At 53.6% G+C, this 22,788-nt stretch overlaps 3 protein-coding genes across 4 annotated transcripts; 1 reads left to right on the top strand and 2 right to left on the bottom strand.

Annotated features, from left to right (window-relative positions):
* Positions 1-25: 25 nt before the first annotated feature.
* On the bottom strand, positions 26-4,737 carry WDR6 (WD repeat domain 6). 2 transcript variants are annotated; one of them, XM_063411840.1, is made up of 6 exons: positions 4,602-4,737; positions 2,118-4,533; positions 1,758-1,853; positions 1,441-1,557; positions 1,134-1,252; positions 26-1,052 (listed from the first exon to the last, which is right to left on the bottom strand). In XM_063411840.1, the coding sequence occupies exons 1-6, from the start codon at positions 4,708-4,710 to the stop codon at positions 577-579; spliced, it is 3,333 nt and encodes a 1,110-aa protein (XP_063267910.1). In that variant the 5' UTR covers positions 4,711-4,737; the 3' UTR covers positions 26-576. The 2 variants fall into 2 exon arrangements, with proteins under 2 accessions (XP_063267910.1, XP_063267909.1); XM_063411839.1 differs by having other exon boundaries at positions 26-1,252.
* A 64-nt stretch (positions 4,738-4,801) lies between these two features.
* On the bottom strand, positions 4,802-22,483 carry P4HTM (prolyl 4-hydroxylase, transmembrane). The gene is made up of 9 exons (XM_063411850.1): positions 22,192-22,483; positions 22,040-22,121; positions 12,501-12,691; positions 11,403-11,499; positions 9,224-9,386; positions 7,421-7,606; positions 6,933-7,023; positions 6,395-6,518; positions 4,802-5,132 (listed from the first exon to the last, which is right to left on the bottom strand). Exons 1-9 carry the CDS (start codon positions 22,438-22,440, stop codon positions 4,903-4,905), a joined length of 1,413 nt encoding a protein of 470 aa, XP_063267920.1. The 5' UTR covers positions 22,441-22,483; the 3' UTR covers positions 4,802-4,902.
* On the top strand, positions 12,681-22,028 carry LOC134558213 (secreted frizzled-related protein 5-like). Its single transcript, XM_063411853.1, has 4 exons — positions 12,681-15,145; positions 15,896-16,068; positions 16,989-17,078; positions 18,229-22,028. Exons 1-4 carry the CDS (start codon positions 14,820-14,822, stop codon positions 18,561-18,563), a joined length of 924 nt encoding a protein of 307 aa, XP_063267923.1. The 5' UTR covers positions 12,681-14,819; the 3' UTR covers positions 18,564-22,028.
* Positions 22,484-22,788: the final 305 nt, after the last annotated feature.

The raw sequence follows: 22,788 nt of genomic DNA, 5'->3' as shown, positions 1-22,788 counted from the left end.
TCCCCCTCCTGCCACAGGGTGCTGCTGTGGATGATCAGTGTCCCTGTGCATTTCAGCACTGTCCTCAGCACTGGAGCATCAGGACTGTCACACAGGCCCCTGTCCCAGGACACACAAGGCTGCAGCCCACTGTGTGTCACACCAGTGCCTGACCCTTTCGGGCCTCCTGCTGCTCTCAAGCTCCCAGGGCCAGGCTACATCCTCAGTGCCCTCCCAAGCAAGGTTCCTCTCGGAGACCAAGACTGGAAAGCCGACATGGGTCCTTCACACCTTGGAGAGGAAGAGCTGCTCTTGGGCAGCATGGACCAACAACCTCACTTCTTTACTGCATAGGGAAGCCCCGGGCTTGTCCAGGAGGAATCACATCTGCCTTCTTCCCAGAGACCACGGGCCTTGAGCACCACAACCATGGCATGTGCCTAAAGGAGGCAAGCATGCCTGTTCCCCTCAGGACAGGACACATCAATGTGCAGGCTGTAGGCAGGGGCCACAGTGATGGGCCAAGTGCAGGGTGCCCTCCAAATGCAGACAGGGACCTGGATGTGTCACACACCTGCCTGTTTACTGGGGAGCCTCCTATGAAGGAGGTTTGGAGGGGGCTGTGCCACACAGCATCTCCAGGCCCTGCCCACAGAGCACACAGTAGTACCGCAGCTCACCCCCAGCCTCCACCTCCTCCCAGCAGTCCAGCTCGGCTAGGTCAGGCACATGGAAGAAGGTGGTGCTGAGGGGGACCAGCTCCCCCGGGCGCTGATTCCACAGTGTCAGGCGCTGGTCCACTGAGGCAGAGAGCAGCAGGTCTGGCCGCAGCACCCGGATCCCCGTCACATGGGCAGCATGGGCACAGGGCCTGGACACCCGCTCCAGGACCTGCAGGCAGGTCCCTGCTGTGGCCTCACCCCTGCCCAGGGCTACCTCCAGCAGGCAGACATGAATGGAGCCATCATCACTGCCGCTGGCCACCAGGTACCGTCCCTCCAGTGTCTCATGGATGTGGAGGCTGTTCACGCCGCAGCTGTGGGCCATGACGGTCACCAGCGGGGCGTCCAGGGCTGGGTAAACGGGCTCGGTCAGGACAGCAACGCTCACCTTGGTCAAAGGGAGCAGAAGAGCTGCCGGGCAGCAGCACTCACCCAGGGGCTGCATCTCTCCCTCTGCCTGGTGCAGGGTATCCACCGCATCCATGATGGGGCCGGTGATGTCCCAAAAGGCAATGCTGCCATCAGTGGCTGCACTGCACAGGAGGTGCCTCCTAGAATGGGGGGTATAGGAGGAGTCTCTGGCTGTAGTCCTGAGGGTTCCACTGAGATCCGTGGAAGTGTCAGAACAGCCCCCAGGGATTAACTTCTCCCTTCCCTCTGCTTGCTGAGCTGCCATCCCTGTGAGGACAGACATTTCTCCCCAGAGCCCATTGGTTGCAGGGCAGCACTCAGGGCTCACCTCTCCCCTCCTGCCTGTGCATGCAGGAACGCTTCCACCTTCAGCACACAGCGCTGGTGGTGAAATGACTCTGCCACCAGCACCAACGTCTGGGCAGCCTCCAGCAGCCCAAAGATCCTGTAATGGAGCAGAGGGCACTTGTATGTGGGAGAGTAGGAGCTTTTGGCACTGCTGCCCCATTTCCCACTATACACTGTCTTATGCCCAGCTCAGAGCAGGCCACATCCACATCCACAGCAGCAGCCTCCTGTGTGGAGCCTGCTCTGCTACCACCACCAGCTTCATTCTCCCTGTCAGGCCTCATGATGGCTCCTCACCGGACTGATCCATCACTGCAGGCAGCAGCCAGGAACTTCCAGGGTGTTGGCAGCTGCTTGGTGCTGGTCCCAGGCACAACTGACAGGGACATGTACCTGCAGCAAAGACACAACACTCACCAACACCTCTGTGGCCCCATGGAGCTGAGTGGCCCAGGAGAGCAGCCCTGAGCCCTTCCCTAACACCAAAAGCCCCTTGAGGCCCACAGGGAATCACACAAAGGCATGCTGGCCCTACCTGCCTCTGCTGAACCTGCAGCTGCACAGAGCAGGTATTCCAGTGGAGGCCCATGCAGTTCCCAACACCCACCCACACTGTGATCACTACTAACCCTGCCTTGGGCAGTCCCTGAGCATCACCTTGTCTCTGGGTCCATCTTGACAAGCTTGTGCCTGTTCTTCTTCTTCTCCCAGTGCTTGTCCAGCCGGTGGGAGGCCACGTGGATGACCTGACAGGCCACAGCGCTCTCAGACGCTGCGTCCCCAGCACATAGCAGCCGGTAGCACTCAATCTGTGCACGGCCGCCTGCAGAGAAGAGCAGGGCAGACAAGCCCTCATCACCAGTGCCCTCATCTCCAGGTCCCATGGCGAATGCCAATGTCCTCACACTGGAAATGTGGTCACTGAGGCGGGCAAGGGGCACAGCTGCCCGAGAGTTCTCACTGAGCACCAGGACACAGGCCGTGGTGTCCTCGCTGCTGGTGACGAACACGTTACAGGTGGCATGGCCAGGCACCTGCACAGCCCCCAGGCGCCGCACGCAGGTGATCTCTCGCCCGTGCAGGGATGCCAGCAGCACTTGCTGCTCGCAGGGCTTGGCCTCACAGTGGTACAGCATCACATCCCCAGACTTGATAAAGGCGAACACCTCAGCCAGGGGGCTGCTGCAGTAGCTCCAGGAGCGGTGCCCGCCCCCGCACGGAATGCAGTGGATATTTTCCCTGGTCCTGCTGCTCCACACCACAAAATTGTCAGCGTGAAAGCCCAGCACAAGCAGGTCTCCATCCGAGGTGAAGTGCAGCTCCTCAATCCACTGCAGCCCTTTGCAGGGCTTGTGCTTCTGCAGGACCTCCAGCTGCTGGTCCTGCATGCGAAGCTGGCGGTAGACACCATCCCGGCCAGTGCTGTAAATGTAGCCCCCGTGGATGGTCACCGAGGTAACTCCTGTCTTCCCATGGAGTCCAAAGAGCACTGACAGCGGGGACTCAAGAGGAAGAGTCCCTTTGTGCAACAAGCAAGAGGGCTCCAACTCATTGCTGAAATCCTCATCAACCACGTCAGTGCCACCATTGACAATGCTGGTGCTTTCTGCAGCACACCCCGAAGAGCTGCTGCAAGGGAAGAGGATGAGGGAGCCCCGGCGGTCCCCGCAGACCAGGAGCCCTTCCTGGGGCAGGAAGGCAGCACAGGTGTGCCAGCGCTGCTTGCAGGGGGGCAGCAGGTACCGACCCATGAGCCGCACCCAGGGTGCCTGCCCGGGGCGGTGGGTGACGTCCAGCCAGAGCATCTCCCCGTTGGGCCCGGAGGCCAGAAGGGCAGCAGCGGTGTTGGGGGGCAGCCCAGGACGGGGGACCCAGCTTAGCCTGTGCACGGGCCCCTCGAACAGCCTGAGCTCGGCAGCGGCCCCGGGGTGGCTCAAGGCGAAAAGGAGGAGGCGCCCGTCGCCGCCGGCCAGGGCGCAGAGCGTCTCGTCCCATCCATGCAGCGGGGCGGCCGCCAGCACGGCGCGGGGCCCGCTGGCGGTGGGGTGCAGCACCGGCGTCCAGCGCTCCTGAGCCACGTCGTATGTCGCCAGTCCGCCCGCCTCGCTCAGCGCCAGCACCTGCCGCGGCCCCAGCAGCAGCACGGCCCGCGGCCGCTCCGGGGCCCCCAGCGCCGCGACCGCCGAGACCGCCTCCGCAGTCGCCCGCCGGGGCTGCCAGAGCCGGACGCCGCCGTCGTCGCCGCCCGTGGCCAGGCGGCCGCCGGCGGGGCGCAAGGCCAGGGCACGCAGGGCCCCGCGGTGCCCGCGCCGCGCCCGCCGCACGCCGCCGCCGCCGCCCCACTCCAGGCATGCGCCGTCCTCCCCGGCGCTGACCGGGAGCGGTCCCCGCAGCACCACGGCGGCCACTCGCGCCCCGTGCCCGTAGCACACCAGCAGGCAGGCGCCGGACCCGTCCCCGCCGCCCAACTCGCCCACGGCCCAGAGCCGCACGCTGCGATCTTCGGAGGCGGAGGCGAGCAGCCCCCGCGACGCCGCGTAGCAGAGCGCCAGCACCGCGCCCCGGTGCCCGCGCAGCTGACGTTGCGGGGCAGTCGCGGCCGCCGCCCGCCACACCACCACGGCCCCCGTCGCCGTGCCGGCCGCTAGCGCCAGCCGCGCCCAGCCCAACCCCGCCAGCACGGCGCAGCGCAGCGCTCCGGCTCCGCCACAGCTCGCCTGCCGCAGCCAGCGCCCGCCGCCCCACCACTCGTAGAGCGCCACGGTCCCGCCGCCCAGCGCCAGCGCCAGCCGCCTGCCCGCCGCCCACCGCACCTCCCACACCCGCGCCCCGAGCCCACGCGCGGCCCCGCCGCCGCACGCCGCCAGCCGCGGCCCGCCGCCCGCTCCGCCGTGCCGCACCGCCAGCACTGCCAGCCAGCGCCCACCAAAGACCGCTACTCGCGTCGCCGACCCCGGCCCCGGCTCGGCCCGCAGCCCCTGCACGGTGGCCTCACGCAGCACGCTCCGCCGGCCCGCCGCCGCCGCCGGCCCTCTGCCGTTCAGCCAGAACGCCACCACCTCCGGGCCTGTACCTGCGGGATACCGCGTCAGCCGCCACCGCCGGTCCCGCCGCCCGCCCCGTCCCGGTCCCAGCGCTCACCCGCCAGCAGCACGTCCCCCGCGAACTCCAGCGCCGTCACCGGCGCCACAAGCGCTACCGACTCCATCTTAGCCACACCAACCCCGCCACCGCCCTCGCCAGCGCCCATTGGCCGAGTCGCACGTGCCACCGCCCCGCCCGCTGCCTATTGGCCAGCCCCCGCCGCCCCGCCCCCAGAGCACGCGGAGGCCGCGTCCGCGTCTCCACGTTTTATTGGCGCGCGACGCGGCCCCTCCGCGCACTTGGCCCCGCCCCCCGCCCCGCGCGGGAAAGGTCCCGTGCGCACGGCAGCGCTGCGGCGCTACAGCTCCAGGTGCACCCGGCTGTAGGCCTTGTCCACTGTCCACTCGCCCGGGGCTCCGGCCCCGGCCCCCGCATCAGACCCCGCAAAGCGCTCCATCTCCTGCTGGAACTGCTGCTGCCGCCGGCGGTTGGGGTCCACGTTGATCCAGTTGTTGGCGATCCACTTGGTGCCTTGGGTGACCAGGCAGCCCCCGTGCAGAGCGAAGTCGTCCAGCTCCCCCACCCAGCCTGTGGAGCAGAGCCCCGTTAGATGGCGTGGCAAAGGAGGGCAGGCACAGCTGGGGCCACCACACAGCCACCAAACACCAATGCAATCTCTCCTGCTGGCACTACCTGCTTGGATTTGAGCTCAGATACTTCTTACAGGAGTTACTTTTCTTGGCGCTCCTCCATCTTAGTGCCATCTCACCCTAGCACCTACAAGGAGTTGATCAGGGCAAGCTCCCTGAGTGCCAAATGCCCACTGCCTCCATCTCTCCACTCAGCACAAGTGGCTCTCACAATCCAGACCACAGCATCTATTTTTCTTGACTCCTTTTGGAAAAAGGAAGGCTTGCATAGAAGAGATGGGTACTGCCACTAGAATGCCCATGGAAGCCATTTTAGAGATGCATTTCAGCAGTTCTAAATGACCTGTTTGCAATGATCCCATCGTTTTTCTGTGTCAGACTTGCATCAGCAGCCACTTTCCATTACGGCACAAATTGCTCAGAAAAACACAACAGGGCACTTCTCACAGGAGAGGGATGGTCTTGATATTATCACCCAACAGCCCAAACACGGGTCTTGTGACCTCCTCTGTGGATTTTCTAGAGATGGAAACATGGGCTGCTCTCAGGGGACATGAGATGCTATACTCCTTCCTCCCACCACAGCTCAAAATCTGCCAGGGAAACCCTCTGGAGCCATACTCACCAGCGGCCTTAAAGATTCATGTCAATTCCCGGCCTGTCAGGGAAAACCGCAGCTTCATGACAAAAACAGCCCCCAGGACACATCATGGGGCTGCGGCTGAGCTACAAAAGCAGGCATTGGCCCCAAGCGTGGCATGGGGGTGGCCCATGTGTCCTCATGCTGCAGAGCTGATGGCCATGCCTTTGTCTACCTCCCCTCCCCACCCCTTTGGGCAACACCACATCAGTGACACATTTTGAATTGCAGACCAAGTTCCAGCAGGAGTTTCAGCTTGCACAGCAGGATGGAAGGCAGCTGGTGATGGCGAGTGCAGCCAAGGTCTTTGTTTGCTAGCTAGTCCTGTCCCCCAAAGACATCAGGAGTCACTGACCTACTGCCTGTAAACAAAGGCCTTTCAGAGTCAGGAAGCTCCTACTCAGCTGGTGACAAAAAGACTCCACAGTTCTCACAAGCAGGCAGCTACCACCCTTTTTTTTGGCTGTTCTTTGAGCTCCCAGCTGCAGCAAGGAGATGGTGGCTGTCACCTACTGCATTCCCACCTCTCCCACGAGCCCAGTTTTGAAGTGAGCCTGTACCTTCTCCATCTGATAGGTAGTTGTACCAAAAGACAGCAGTGCCTTGCTGAGGTTTTACTCGCAAATTGCCCTTGTCACAGTTTTTCCGAGTATCTCGCAAGTCGATGTCATTCTGGATCAAAGACTGGAGAGAAACCATAGGGAAGATGTCACAAACAGGGCTGGAATAAGGCACATGCACTGGGCTGCCCCTGCTCCTCACCCTTCCCTCAGCATCCCACAGGTCATAACCCACCTGGAACAGCCAGTTTCAGGCCCTAGGAGGTTCATAACCTGTTTCTGAGCAGCTGCCATTCCTTAACACATTGCCTGACAACTCACACCTCTGAGCAGGGAGAGCTGAGCTGTCAAAGCCCTTCCCCTCCTCCCCTGTCCTCAGAGGGAAATGACTGGAGCACGGTTTCTCCAATGGTCTAGCTACAAATGCTAATACACACCAACCTAATGCACCAGACCCCTCCTGCAGCTACAATGAATAAAAACATTCAAAGAGGGACTCAGAATCCCCAGGGGTAACATGTAGGTGAGGTTCATTTACCATCTCTTCATACGTCCTGTTATCAGCGATAGGGAAGACTGTTTCACCTCCCCCAGTCACATTGTTCAGGTAGAACAGCACAGTCACATACCTGCAAGACAGAGGCTGTCAGGTGACACACCTGGAGCAGGAGGAGATGCACAGGGGCTGTCCAGGCCCTGCCCCTCCACCATAAATACAGTGGCTCCTCCAAGACATCACACGGCACATGATTTACACAATCAGCTTTTCTCGCAGAGTGACACAAGGACAACAAAGAAAACCCCTTCCCAGAGTAATGAGTGCACTTGTAGGCTCAGCTGGCAATGGCCCACTCATTCCATCTTCCTTGCGTGGACCCACAGGATTATTTGCCCACCTCCCCTTTAAAACCCCTTCACGCCAGTGATGTCCTGAGCTGGTTGGTGAGCCCACAACCTGAGCACAGATGAGGTGAGGTGAAATGGCACCTCACACCCCTTGGCTAACATGTGCAGGGCAGAGCTTACCGGCAGGAGGTCTCAAAGGGAGCGCTTTCATTGGCAACAAGCTTCGTGTGGCTGCAGGCAGTCTCAGGGAACACAGGGCCGCTGTCCATGTGGGCATGGTAGTGCCCTCCTTGGTCATACCGCACCACCTGGAGGGGCTCGCTGTGCTCCACGATCTCGGGGGGCAAGCGAGTCAGGCGCATTACCCTGCGGAAGAGCAGAGCAGGTGAGTGGAAAGCCACCCTCACCTGAGCCAGCCGCTACTCCCAAGCACTGAATAAACCCAGAGAGAGAGAACCCCCTTCCCCAAAAGACCGGAGAGACGGATGGGCTGCAGCGAGCATGCCAAGAGAAAACCAGGTCCTTACACATCTGTTGGACCATCAAGATCAGCTCAGAAAGCCCTCATCCAGATTAATGGAAAAATAAAACAAAACCCAAGGAAGCATTTCTAGCAGGACTGCTCTCAGGAAGACTTTGCTTGCTCAGCAAGATCCCTTCTGTGCGTGTCCCTGGAGCCTTCATGTGCCATCTCATCACTTCTCTGGACTCCTGCACACCACCTACAGACCTCAAGGACAATTAGCAAAGCACAGGGCCCCTGCTGAGAGTGAACGAGAGACTAGCTCTAGGAATAGTCTTGTCACCTAACTCACCTTTCCCTGTTGCCTTTTCAGCAGCCTCCCCCAGGGCAGAGGGGCACTGGAAGTGATCAAGGAGACCGGAGCCCTCCTGCTCTGGGATTTTTCCACTGCTACATCTGAGATCATCCCCAAGGCAAGCAGGTACGTCTTGAGACCTGCCAAAGAACACTCAGAGCTCTGAGAATCCAGACCAGTGAAGCCCTTGGGGCAGGTGCAAAGAGAATGTGGCACCTGGGCAGGATGACAAAGGCCCTGCAGGCACTGCCTGGTCCCAGGGAGGACTAACAGCCTCCTTCAGTGCTGTGTCTTCACATCCTCCTGACAGCAGCAACTGGAGAGCATACAAGCGCAGTGCTGATGCCTGTGTGTGCTGGCTGGCACAGAGAAGGTGGCAGCCACAGTCTGCTCTAATCAAGGCAATATGTGATCCAGTTTTCCCACTGGAATGCACTGAAGAAAAGGAGTGGCCAACAGCTTTTTTTCAGGCCTCGGGACAGATTTTACCCACCCATGTTCTGGGTGAGGACCAGCACCACAAGAACAAGCGGGTCTCCAGCCAATTATCTGAAACTCACCACAACTACACTATTTGGCCTTCATGATGGGCTTCAGTTCTTCCCAGTGCCAAATCTGAGATGAAGGGAAGGGTAAAAGGTTCTCCCATCTGCCATGAGCTGCCCTACAATATGTGTGCTCAGAGGATTAAAGTAACTCCACTAATTTAAGGTGAAGTTGTGCTTTTTAAAAAATCAGCTCTGAACAGCAAAGACAGATTTCAGTGAAATGCATGAGTAACTAAAGCAAATGACAGTAACTGCTGGCACCCAGACAGCATTGGAAACAGGCAGTTTCTCCCAGTAAGCTCAGTTACTAATTAGAATGAATGATTTCATATACTGCCAGATCTTCCTGGTTTTTATAGGGTTGTTCCCAAAAGTGAATGGAGATGCTGAAAGGCTTGATTTTTCTTTTTCCCTTTCCACAGGACAATACAAATTCTTGTTCTAATGAAAACCTCCTCTCTCCATTTTGTGCCTATGGTCATGGCTCTTTATACTCCAAGGGCTTTTCACACAATTGGGAAATGTGAATATTAGCAAATCTGCCACTGCCTCTCCCAGCACACAGGTGATGTTTGTGCCTACCCAAACCCAACCTCCCCTCAGCTGCTGGCCCTTACCTTTGTCGAATGGCTCTCATGACCTGGTGTGCCCCCTCGCCCTGGTACAGCCAGGTGTGCTGGCTGTTGCGCACCAAGTCACTCATCTTCACCTTCTGGCTTCCCATGTATTTGTGGAAATCACGGATATTCAACTGCTTGAACTCCTCCAAACTTAGCACACCTATGGGAACACAGGAAAAGCCACCTGACTCTGGTGCAGGTAGTAGCTCTTGTACCCTATACTTGGAGAAACACCAGCTGAGGGCACTGCAGAAACAGCCTCCCTCACACAGACCCCAGTCAAGGTCTGCTGTGTCCACCACAGCCTGCACCCCTTCTACTCGTGACCATGGGCTCCAGCAAGGCTCTCGCCTGCAGCAGAGGACACAGAGCAACCTGCCAAAGTGAATTGTGCAGGGTCAGAACTGGGACAGGCAAAACCATTTTAAACTTTCAAAAGCTCCTGAAACACACAAATCAATACATCAGAAGATAAAAACAGATACAACAGTTCTGATATACACAAGAAAGTCTGTGCCACCTGATGTCTTGAGGCTTATTGCTTAGATATTTAAATCAATATGTTTAAGGACAGAGTGGAACCTCAGACCATATTTTCTATATGACCTTGCAGGGTAATTAAGAAAAAGCCAAACCCAAACCAAGCAGTACTGCATTTGTGTAATTGCAAAATATAAATGAGGAATACATGACAGCATGGTCTTGCATAAATAGAAATAACAGAAAAGCAAGAGGTATAAAAAGCAGTTTCTCCTAAAACAGGTATTTCTTGTTTGCACTCAACTGGAATCAGCAAGGAACTGACCCTTGCCTTTGTCAGCTTCAGGAAAATCCTCACATTTGTTGTTTCGTGTTTCTGGAGAAGGGAAGGCTTGCACAGGTCCCTGATAGCAGCATGCAGTGCACTGCCCTGAGCTGCCCAGCACATACCACGGGCTGGGAGAGGAGCTCACTCAGGCAGCAAACCCAGTGCTGCTGGGTGCCAGCTCTGCTCCCTGGGCACCAGCACCCCCTGGCAGGAGGAAGGACCAGCCACAAGGGTCAGCTAGGGACAGTTCCTCAGGTGCCATGTCCTCAGGTCATGACCAAATGATCCACTGTTATTATTCCTAGTGTCTCTCTGTCCCCACTTCCTCTTACTCCCCCCAGTCTTTGATGACGCATTGCCACATCCAGGTTGTGACCTGGTCTCTCAGTGTCACGTACCAATCTAACAACAGAGGAAAGCAGCACTCTGGAAGCAGGGTCCTGCCAATAGCCCTTTAACAAGACCTTTCATTTGTTATTGTCCAGAATGGTGGAAAAGCCACTGAGGACTCAGTCACAGCCCTGCCAAGAATGCCACTAGCCTGGAGGAGAGTGTCACAGGGTGCCCTCCGGATATTCATGCATTCACACTGCTACTCCAAAGCAGCTCCTCCTGGACAGCTCTCAATGCCAGGTCACTGGAAGAGAGCGTGTGGAGCCTGTGCATTCACTTAATTTGATTAGGAAATGGAGTGTTGCTTAATTGAGGCCACTCTAATTAGAGCAGCAGAGGTTAGAGTGTATGTCCGGACCTGCAGGAGCCCTTGGGAAACCAGGGGCAGGAGGGGCAGAAGTGGCCTCATAGAACACAGAGAGGTTGCAGTGTCAGAGGGAGGGTCAGCACCAAAGGCTGACAGGCTCCACCTCCCCTTATTCCACACTCCCCTCACAGTGACACGGGCCTCTTGGCCTGCTGCAAAAGTCTCCCTGAAAACAGGGGGGGCATGCAATGTGTGTCTGAACATCTGCATCCCAGGTAACAAGAGCTCTGCAGTCAGAACCTGAGCAGTCTCTCAGACCAGGGGAGCAGAAGCACAGCCCTAAGATCCTGTTACAGCAGAGCATGAACCAAAGCAGGTCTGACAGGGTGCAGAACTGTGGTCTGATCCTGCTCCAGCAAAACACAAGCCCAGGCAGTGGGACTAGCTGGCCGCTAGAGTGGTGATGCAAGGGCAGGAGTGCTGCAGTAAGAGGGTTAACCCTGCATTTACTCCCCTGAGAAGGTGTCTAGGGCAGTGCTATTTCCCTTCAAAGAATTCAGCTAGAGAAAAAGGCCTGGGCAGGGACATGGCTCTTGCTCTCCCCCATATGGCTGTGCAAGGTGTCCAGGGTGCTGAGGGTGAAGGGATTCCCATGGAGCTGCTCTTACCATTGCCATCAGGATCAGCTTTGACTGCTGTGTACATCTCCCGGATGTTTTCGGGGGTCATCCACCTGCCATTCCCAAGTCGGGTATGGGTCAACACCTGAAATTCATAAATGGATCAAAAAAAGCTCACTGGTTTCTTGCACTCCTGAGACCCTACAGATTTCCTGCATGAGGCCTGGCAGGATCTCCTCCACAGCACATCAGCCAGACAGGCATTGGCACATTTCTGCAGAAAGCCGACTGCAGTGAGAATCATCTGGCAGCCACACACAGAGTGTCACTGATGAGTGCTGTTATTTCCAGTTTAGGTCATGGCAGATGACTGCTGGGACTTGGTTAACCAGCCCTGAGGTGGAGAGAGCACAGCTCTCTTTTGAAGGAAAAGTAAAGCTATTGATGATAAGTGATTGCTTGTCCAAGGTAAGGGCTTGGAACAAAATTCTTCCCTTCAATATGTACAGAGAGATGCAGAAGCCTGAACAGCTCTCAGCAGGGTCTGACCTTCAGAGAAAGGAGCCTTGCCCTGGGTGGTCACTGGCACAGCTCCCCATACTCCACAGCACTCATGGTGCACAGGATGGTTCAGACTCCCAGTTTCACTTGAAATGGGAGCCTGAGGAGGGGCATGCTTGAACTGTCAGTACTTGCCCTGATGCACTCTGCCATACAGGGCAAGGGTGTTGAAGAGCTGTGGACAAGAGGCATATTATCCCCCTCAGCTCATCAACAGGGGTGGCTTTGCTGGGGCTTGTGAATTCACGCAGTAAGTTCCCCACAGGCTGCACAAAGCAGGGTCTACGTGACAAACTGACTTCCCAGGACACACAGCAAGAGGCAACAACCCACAGCACAGGAACATTTTATCCAGCATATTCAAAACCCAGATGTGCTGCCAAGGACTGTTGCTGTCTCCCAATAGCATGACAACTGCGGCACATTGCCCCAGAAACTTCTATTCTGAAGGCCAGCACAAAATCTGAGGCATAAAATTAAGCAAATTGTGATCAGTATATCCTGGTATATCCAACCAAGTGAGTATCTGATGAGGGATGTGCCACAGTCCCCAGCAAACCTTCCCCAGTCTGTCCCACACTCTACCTCTTTGAGCTGCAGCTGCCCATCCTGATTGTGATCCAGCAGATTGAAAATGTCTGTTTGGCTGATTTCAATCATTTCCATGGCTTCCTCATAATCCTCTGTTGGTAGGATCTGGCTCTTCTGTAGCCCCTTTAGCTTTGCCAGATGGACAATGAGCTTGCACTCCTCCTCTGTCAGGAAGTCAGGGATTTCTGCAGCAAAAATGTGAGCAGCAACAGAGACTGAGCAACTGTTACAGTGGGATCCCATGCTGGTGGCAAGAGACTCAGGAAAACAAAAAAAAAAGAGGTAGGGGAGAAATTTAGGAACTGCCTAAGTTTGGGACATTCAAAAACATCCACTCTTCTACCAGAAGGGCTCTCAAAGAGCATACACCACACACCTGAGCTGCTGGAGGCAGGTATTTTTATAGCAGCAGTTCCTAAATGTTTGGATCCTGGGGTCAAGCCCTTAAGCTCTCTCACAGATACCACAATGGACAAAGGAGTGAACAAATACGTGCATATCACTGCATATTACCATTTCAAAGGTGCCATGTGGATCACAGTCTGGGAATTGCTGCTTTACCGGAAGGGAGGCCAAAAATCTTTACAGTAGGCAGAGGTGATGGCCAGAGTTTCAGACTTCCTTGTTCTCATGTGGAGAGGATAGCACTTTGCACAAAACCAAATCCCTTTCAGGGATGCATGGCACAGTGCTCTACTATGAAACTCAAACAGAAAAGGGAAAAATTCTAACTTACTCCCACTCATTCTCTTGATCCCCCCCTAAAAATGGTCTTCAAATGCAATATTAAGGAGGAAAATACTGGTCATGGAAGATGCCAGGCTCTATACCCAGGTATCTCCAGCTTTCCTTTGCATCACAAACCCAGCAGCAATCAGGCAATTCCACAAACCCATGCAAATTAAAGTGTAGAGAAATCCACCAATGACCATGAGGCTTGGAGACTTCTAGCTGCACAGTACACTTGGCATGCACTTGGAAAGCACTGGCAAGGTCTCATTCCAGAGCACAGTTAGACTGTGGCCCAGGAGGTTCAGAGGATCCTCCTGGCTGGTGTCTGTCACAGCTATGGTGACCTTGTTACCAGCTGCTGAGACTTTTGAAAAGGGAAAGAAAAACCACCAGTGCAGGGACAGGTTAAGTGCTCCTAGACCCAAGGTCCTGCTCTCCAAATTGCAGCTCCCTAGAGCTCCTGCAGGTATGTGCCAAGGACACATTATAGACCAACCACAGCTGCAATGCTCAAATGGAGGGAAAAAAATTAATTACTCTTGTGACCTGAAATCAACCCTATCGGCTCAAGCTGTCAATAAGCAGTTGGCTTCCTGCTAAGCACAGACCAGAGCCAGCCCTGTAGAAAACGAGCTGTTCCTGGGAAGCCCAGGAAGACAATGCAGCCAGCTGTATCCATAACACACTCCAAGGAAACAATTTCCGCCACAGGCAGCACAGGGTCCTTGTGCCAGAGGATGCTTCAGAGCTGGAGCTTCTACTGGCCAGTTTGAACCTTGTGGCACAGCACCAGGTCCAAATGAACCACGTGCACTTGCAACCAACGCCCCTGGTATTTCCAGTTCCCCAAACTGGGCTAAAATAATTTATGGAACTTTAATTACGTGCTGGAGGAAGGACAATTCCTCTCTTCAGTGGCAGTAAAGGGATTTCAGAATGAAGCAGGAATTCTGTTAACTGGAAAGCCTGTGGTCATGCAGGTTGCAAGGTGAGGGGGTTTCCAGCTGAGTGCTGCCAATCCCATCAGCAAACAACTTGGGTCCACAGCTGCAAATTAGTTCCTCTCTGCCCCCAGCTCTCCTAAACAGTTAACGTGTGGCTGTGAGACCATCCTATCTCCCTGTCTGCTAAACAATAGATCCAGCTAAACAAATGCCTCCTAATTGACTTTAAGCAACACTTGATTGCTTTTACAAAAAACAAAAGAGAGGAAAACATAAGAGTTTATGAAATAATGACTAATCCTGGAGCAAGAGAAAGGGGATGGGTTGGAGCACTGGTGTCAAACAGAGATTCAATCTTGGCTGAAAGAGCTCCAAGACACATGGGCCAAGTCATTCATCCCTCCCCAACTGCCCTCATTTCCACACCTGCTGGTCTAAGCCAAACCCCTGCTAAAATACAAACAATCGGGGCCGCTGGCAAATGAAAATTGGAGCATTGTCTTCCCCATGAGGGCTCTGAAAGGGCCGCACTTAATGAGGATGGATTGACAAAGAGGTGGCTCGTAGGCTATAAAAGGCATTCCACAGTCAGGAGCAGCTCAGTCCGGGGTGTGCTGTCTGTTCACTTGCTCCAAGCATGGTCACGTCCCCTCACAGGCACCCCTTGAGGCTGGGTGGCCCGTGGCTACTGGGTCTCCTGGCACGCCTGCTGCTCTTGGGCTCTCCGGGTGCCTGGGCGAGCTACCTGAGGAGATCCTCCAGCTGCCTGCCCATCCCACACCGCATGGCCTTGTGCTACGATATCGGCTACTCCGAGATGAGGATTCCCAACCTGCTGGAGCATGAGACCATGACAGAAGTCATCCAGCAGTCTTCCAGCTGGCTGCCCTTGCTGGCCAGGGAGTGCCACCCAGACGCTAGGATTTTCCTCTGCTCCCTCTTTGCACCGATCTGCTTGGACAGGTAAGATGCTTTTATGAGTTTTTTCAGCTGTAACAGTTAACTCCCCACAGGAGCACAGCTACATGTGCCTCCCAAGAGAAAACGTGTTTGATGTGACCCGTGCAGTCCCCAAGAAGCAGGGCTGCTGCTCTCGGCAAGGGACAATTGGATTACTCAGCAGGGAACATCCCTCTGAAAGCGAAACATGAGCAGAAATATGTTTCCTCTTCGGGATTCTTCTGCTCTCTCATCCCAGGCACTGCCACATGCCCTGGCCAGCTCCTCATACACTGCAGTAGCTGCTGGCCCACACCAGCTTCACCTCCTACCTCCTGTGCAGCCCTTCACTCCAGCTCCTGCCCTGAACATCTTTTTTTCTCAGTTTCTCAGTTTCTCAGTTTCCCAACTGTTTCCCAACAGTTCCAGCAGCAGAAAGAAATCCCCAGTTTTGGGGATTCAATTGCAGTTCTCAAAGTACAGAGCTGCTAAGGAAATTTGATGTAATCAGGCACCTGTAAAGGTAAGGAGTCTTTGCACAACTAGAGAAGATCCCTAAGGAGGTGAAGGGCTTCTGGCAGCTTGCCTCATCCCTCCTGTCCTCAGAAATTCCTTGCTTGCTTCTTGGACATGAATGTTCACAAAAAAGTCAAAGATCCCCAAATTGCCTGCTAGCCCTCCAACAGAGCCCTGTGCAGCAGCAGTGGTGCTAGGGCTCGACCCTCAGCCTCCTGCCAGGCACACGGAGGCGCTGAATTCCCATCCCTTCCCCAGGCTCATCTATCCCTGCCGCAGCCTCTGCGAGGCCGTCAAGAGAAGCTGTGCTCCCGTCATGGCTTGTTACGGCTACCCCTGGCCCGAAATCCTGAACTGCAACAAGTTCCCTGCAGATCATGAACTGTGCATTGCAGCAGTCTCCATGGATGAAAATTCCTCAAGCAGGAGAAGTAAGAGGGTTTTTTTTCATGCATTTCCCCATATGTAACACTGAAAGCTCAAAAGGATGATCCTATGACTTGTTTTTATTCTGCATATTTCTGGTTTTAAGCTGTATTTAAAAAAAAATTACAAATTCTTGTTTTGTTCTCTCTGGGAACTATGTCTAGAAAATTAGCATAACATTGATTGTGGCTTGTTCCTCTCTCTGCTGTATTCATTAGCTCCCTGGGTGCCACCAGACCCCGCAGGGTTTGGGGCAGGGGCAAGGAAAGGCTGCAAAGCCTCTGGCCCAGGCACAATGGGAGAGCTCATGGAGTGCAGACTCCCAGCAGTGAGATGTGCTTCCAGTGGAGCTATGGACCTGCAGCCCCAATCTTTCAGCTGTGTCTAGGGCTTAAAACACGCAAAAAGAAATGTTTTGCAAGTCTTCCCTCTAAACATTAGAAACACCATGAAGGGACATGAGCCTCTGCAGACATGAGTTACACTGGAAAAAAGTCTGTCTAGAGGACTCAATTAACACCTAGATACTGATGAACACTGGGACAGATTCAAGAACAGTTAAGGGGAGAACAGACATTGCAACATCATTTCAGCATCACTGGATGGAGTCTGGCCATACCACGGGTTTGGCTGTTTCATCCAAATTAGGAGATCTTCATTAAGCATTTTCACTGCTGCTTTAACATGCAGCAACACACACAAACCTGAATAAAGCAAGACAAGCAGCATCTGCCCCAGTCACAGTAGGGAGAGTCTAACATTTCCCATACATTTCTGCCTGTCTGAGGTATCTCTCCAGGGCCTGGGTAGCTCAGGAAGAAGCATCACTAAGAAACAGCAAGCCACCACTTGCAGATCTCAAAATTTCATCGTGCCTTTTCCAGTGAAGCTTGGCAAGGATGTTATAACCTAACTTCTGTTGCAGCAGTGCCCCGAGCCAGCTGTAAAGACTGTGAGCTTGAGGAGGCCAGCACTGCCAGGGAGATCCTGGAAAGCCTCTGTGCAAATGATTTTGGTGAGTACCTCCCTTTTCCTCTCAATTACTGCCATTCCCTCCAGCAGTCAAGAAGTGGCATGGACAGAAAATAGCTTTGCCGTAACATACTGACTTGGAGAAACTGTAGCTTTCACAGCAGATCCCAGGGATTTTCAGTTTCCACCTTATGTGTGAGGTACCAGGAGGACCCAGCTCCTGGCAGCACTGAAAGTGAAGACCTGATTTCTTTCTGTGGGCTCTGGTTTGGTTTTGGTCTGTGACTGCTAAAAACAAGCAGTACTCTGGTTTTCCCTTGCAGACAGACATTTCAATCAAAGCTTGTAAGAATCTTTAGCAAATTCCATACTAGCCATTTCAAACTCTAATAGTGTTGTTCTAGTATTGTGACTCTCCCTCTCCTAGCCCAAGCAAGTAGCAGCACTGGCTCTGCTCAATCAGATAGCAGGAAGCTTTCAAGATACTGTCCTGAATTCAGGCACACATACAGTAAAATAAAGATATTTTTCAATAAAAGAAAATGGTTATAAATCCTGAGCAGCTGTCAGCCATGTCACTTCTTGAAATCCTCCTCAGAGAAAAGTCAAGTGATTTGCACAAGACCAAGACTTTGATGCATCTGCCTGTTTGTGCCCATGATTCCCCCAGGGTTTCTGTGCTGATACATCTTTGCCACTCTTAGGAGGGAAATGGATTGAGAAGGAGAAGGAGATCTTTTCTCCCACTTAACAAGAGGGAATGGCTTCAAGTTGCAGTGGAGAGGTTCCAATTGGGTAATAGGAAAAATTTCTTCACCAAAAGAATTATCAAGCACTGGAACAGGCTGCCCTGGGAAGGGCTTGAGTCACCATCCCTGAAGGTATTTGAAAGACATGTAGATGTGGCACTTGAGGACATGGTTTAGTGGTGGACTGGGCAGGGCTGGGTCAGTGGTTGAACTTGATCTTTGAGGTATTTTCCAACCTAAATAATTCTGTGATTCTAAGAACAGTGTTTGCTACTGGAAACTAACTTCAGATGAGAACTTTTGCAAGTTCACAGCAATTGCAAAAGCTTGGACAGATACCTCTCCACATTACAGGGACAGCAGAGAAGCTGGCTCTATGTGTTGAAGTAGGTAAGAGCTATGAAGAGTAAACAAAACTCACAGCTCTTTTTCCAACCCCCGCAGCAGTGAAAATCCGAATCCTGAGGAAGAACACCACCACCACCATCTCCGACTTTGACCTGGACCCCTCCAAGGTGGAGGTGCTGAAGCATGGCCCGCTCCTCAGAACTGAGATCCCTGCCAGGCTCCAGCAGTGGCTGGATATAGATGCCACCTGCGCCCACAACATCATGCGAGGCACTCATGCAGGGGTCTTCGTTGTAAGTGGTGAAGTACAGAGTGACAAAGTGGTGGTGAACAAGGCCTATGCCTGGCAGAAGAGGAACAGGAACCTGCACCAGGCAGTGCGGAGGTGGAAACATCACCGCTGCCCCGAACAGGCGGGATGGAAGGTCTGAGACATCTCAGTTCCAGCAACAAGAAACTGCTCCCTTCCCTATGGCTAGAAAACTCCTTTCCCTGGCAGGTGGTGTTTTGGAGACGCACAGTCGTATTTCTAGGCAATTTGAAGCAGTCATAGTGCACAGGTAGGGCTTCACTACAGATCCCTGTTTTACCAAGACAGAGCTACGGATGCAGGTTTAACACGTTCCTCTCACAAGGCTCTGTAGATCCAGGACGTGCTATGTTCAGCTTTGCATAGGATCCAACATCACACCAAAACTTAACTATGCAGGTGAGGACAAACTAGAAGAAACCTTTAATAACAATTACTTCTAGTTCTCATTATCAGAGCTAGTATTTCAGATTCATTATTTGACCCTGGGACATTGATGCTGTCCAAGTGCCTGCTTGCTTTCTGTCCAGAGATCACATGAAAGTCTCCCTGACTGCTGTGAAGTGATACTTTTTATGTAATGGAGCAAATACTTTACTCTTGAACAGTCTGAGGTAAATTAACGAGGAGATGAATCCCATCACACCAGCTATGCCCAGCCCCTTAAAAACTGCATGCTGAACTCTGCTCTTGAGTCAGGCTGTCCCTTCAGCTTCCTGCGCTGAGAGCTGTTGAGCATCTACATATGCTACATAAGCCATTCTTAAGTGGGAAAGGCACAGAGCAGATAGCTGAGGGTTTCTACATAACAGGGAAAACTATTTTTCAACATCAGAAATTCAGTGTGGATCAGAAGATTCTGGTAACTGGGGATATCACAAGAACCTTGAGAAAAGCAGAGCATGAGTGAGACATCAACTGTTCAAAGCTCTGCTTTGGTGTGAACAGCAGCTTTGCTCGGCACTGGGAGCTGAGTCCCAGCCCCAGCACAGGATATTGAAGTTTTGATACGGGAGCAGGGGAGAAATCTTAGACAGCTGCCTGATCTTCCACCTATACATGAGGAAAACAGAAAATATGGGAACACTCAAGTCTCACCAAGTTCTCTGCAGCTCCCTTCTCATACAAGCAGGACTGTCATTCCCTGCAGGGGTACAAACTGTGCTCCAGACAACTGAGCAGAAAACAACAAATCCCCAAATGAGGAAACAAGTTGGATTTCTACCGCCTAACAAAGCACTGTCCATGGAAAATTTTCTATATTGGTTTAAGCCTGTGGCTGAAATAATAATAAAAAAAAAAAGTGGAATAAACAGCCTCTGGGGGGCATGTTTTCTGCCTTGTTGATGATGCCTGCAGCGTTGGCCATGCAGAGACAGGCAGTCTGCTGGAGACACATTGCCTCCCCGTGTTCACAAGGCACACCAACAACCCACACTGCGGGCTCCTCCTCACCCTGGTGTGGGCTGAAACGAGCGCTCAGACACACACTGCAATTCAGCTGCGCCCTGACATTTGTGCAGTGATTACTTCTCTTCCCTGAGGCTCAGAAGAAAAACACAGCCATATTTCCTATTTTTATTCCTCCCCATTGTCTTGTCTTAGAAACTGCTACCCAAACCACAGAATCTGCTGTCAGGTGGTCCCTGCAATGGCAGTATCCTCTGAACAGACCTCGTTTGGAAAACAGAACACATAAAAGCTCTGAAGGTTGAAAAGGCTTTGTCTGATTTGTTTTCCATTAGTAGGGCTATTTGATTATTAGTGTTTCCCAACTGAAAACGGCACAGATGGTCTGACTTACAAGCTTTAGAAATTATGCCTTGTAGCAAGAGGGGTGAAAACATAGGGCAGGGATTTTTTCATAGCTCCATAAAATATGCTTGGGTTTCATGCAGATGTGACTTACCCACAACTAAAAACCAAACCCAAAGTTCCCCTAAGGTGACCAGCCCATGCTCTGAAGCCCAGAGAACACTTTAAATCATTCATGAGTGTCTGCTGCTGTGGTGCCACTGCAGCCTGCTCTGCTGAAAGCAAAGATGACAGACGAGGCACTGTTTCCTTAAACCGGCTCTTGTATTCTGCAGTACTTTGTGTTAAATCCCCAGAAATGCAAGTGTCTTTGTTAAGGGCTTCTGTATTCACTAAACCCAACCAAGTGAAATACACACTTCCATTAATTTAAGCAACAGAGATGCAGTGACTTGGTTTTTTTAAAATCAGTTGAATTAGACTGGTACTGCTTGTATAGACAGAGAAGTCTCTGGAAGTCTTTTAAAGTCAGAGCTGGCTCCTGGCAGGTTCATCCACGAGATAAGAACTGTCTTGCAACTTGCAGTTTCTAAATAAGGGACTCCTTATCAGAGGACAAAGGAGAACAGGCTCGTGGCATCTCAAATGGTGCACGTCTGTCACTGTCTGTGATGGCATCCTAAGGGAGCAAAGCTTTCCTCAAAACCAATGGAGGTGCTGGAACAAGAAGCTAAAAATTGCAGGATTACTACTGCCAGGACAAATCTGCCTTTTATCATCTTCAGCACCTTCCTTGTGGGCCAGGACCAGCTGTTTCACTTTAGTGGTACAAGAAAGGCAGGGAAAGAGGAAACAGGAGTTTTCCTGAGTGAAAACCAGAGCAATCACCTTGGGGTTCTGGTGATGACATCAGTTTTGTGATGCTGTGGGGTTATCAGCTCCAGGTTGGTGTGTCTGTTTAGTGAATGTCAGACAGAAATCCACTACGAAACATAGTGAGGTTTTCAGTGTATATGATCTATTTGGAATCAGAAAAATCCCTCTATTTATATTATTGAGAAAGCATCTGAAAGATTTTCTATGCTGTCTTTTCAGAACAATAGGTTTCTTCTGACTTTGCAATAGTAGGAATTTTGTAATGATTGATTACCCTCACTCAAATTATTTAGCATATTGTCAGTGGCTTTCCAGAATATAGACTTCAATTAGTGAGACTTGACCAGTGACAGCAAAACATTACAGAATGGTAAAGAAGATTAAAAAATATCTGAAAGGCAGATGTTGTGTGGTTGTGTATCAGAGAGGCCAAAAATAAAGATAAATCTAGAACAAGACACAAAATGGTGGAAGACTTTAAATCTACCAATTCTCCTGTTACTCATTTCCTTAGTGCTGAAGCATCAATACTAAATTGTTTTACCATAATTTTTAAACAAAAGTTTGGGTATCTCTTGTCCTTTCCTTATACTCAGCAGCTTCTTCAAGGTTCTTGCCAGTGATCTGCTGTTTATCCTGGTATTTTACAGAGAACCTGAAAAACCTGGGAAGGTTAATCTTCCAAATTTTTCAAAGTGGGCCATCCAGAATACGTAACCTCTGCTAATTTTGCATCAACATACCTTAAACGATACCACACTCTTTAACGCAGCCCCGAGGAACAGCAGCACAGGGAGGTGATGCCAACACGCGGGAAGTCATTTTCCCCCGAGTAGGTGTGAGACAGCGGCGGGTGTCAGCCAGACACGCACACACACCCCCCGCTCCGTCGTCAGGGCGGAAACCCCCCCGCTACCGGCGTGCCCGGGCCCGGCAGCGGCAGCCCCCGGCGGGGCCGGTACTCACCGAACAGGAGTGGCTTGAGGCTGAGGGTGCGCACAGAGTGGGCCCTACCGGGCACCAGCTCCACCCGCTGCGTGTGACCCACCTGCGGGGAGAGCAGCGGTCAGCGCTCAGCAGCCAGCGGCCCCGGCCCCAGCCCCCGGTCGCGGCCTTGCCTTGATGCCCTCGAGGCGCGGGAGGGCGCGGGCGGGCGGCGGCGGCGGCGGCGGGGGGGCGGCGGGCGGCCCGCCGGGCTCGCCGGCGCTGAGGTGCACGAAGAGCAGCAGCCCCAGGACGTTGAGGACGTAGAGGTGCGCGAAGATCATGAGGACGAGGAAGTAGGGGCGGGAGCAGACGGGCCGCGGGCGGCCCCCCGGCGGGCCGGGCAGCGGGGGGCCCTCGGCCCGCGCCTCCGCCGCCGCCATCGCCCCGGCCCGCCCGGCCCCGCGTCACCACGGCAACGGCCCGGCCGCGCTGCGTCACCGCGGGGCGGGGACAGCGGCCGCGGGCGGGGACAGCGGCCGAGCCCCCCGCCCCTCCCGTCCCACCGCTAAGAAGAGCCAGGACACCGCCCAAGTTAGAAAGTCACAATTTATTTCAAATAAACCACGGGCACACCTCTGGCAACCGTCTCCCGGGCGGGTTCCGCCGCCCCTGCCCCTCTCTGGTGCCTGCGAAGAAAAGCGAGGGGTGGGAGCAGTCCCGGGCCCTCCCACACGCCTCAGCGCTGTCCCACAACCCCAACCAGACCGGGGCCGAGAAAGGAATTCCCA

The sequence above is a fragment of the Prinia subflava genome, chromosome 14, assembly GCF_021018805.1.
Source record: "Prinia subflava isolate CZ2003 ecotype Zambia chromosome 14, Cam_Psub_1.2, whole genome shotgun sequence".
NCBI lineage: Eukaryota > Metazoa > Chordata > Aves > Passeriformes > Cisticolidae > Prinia > Prinia subflava.
Note: the sequence above shows the minus strand (reverse complement) of the source record. Positions and strands in the feature narration are given on the sequence as shown.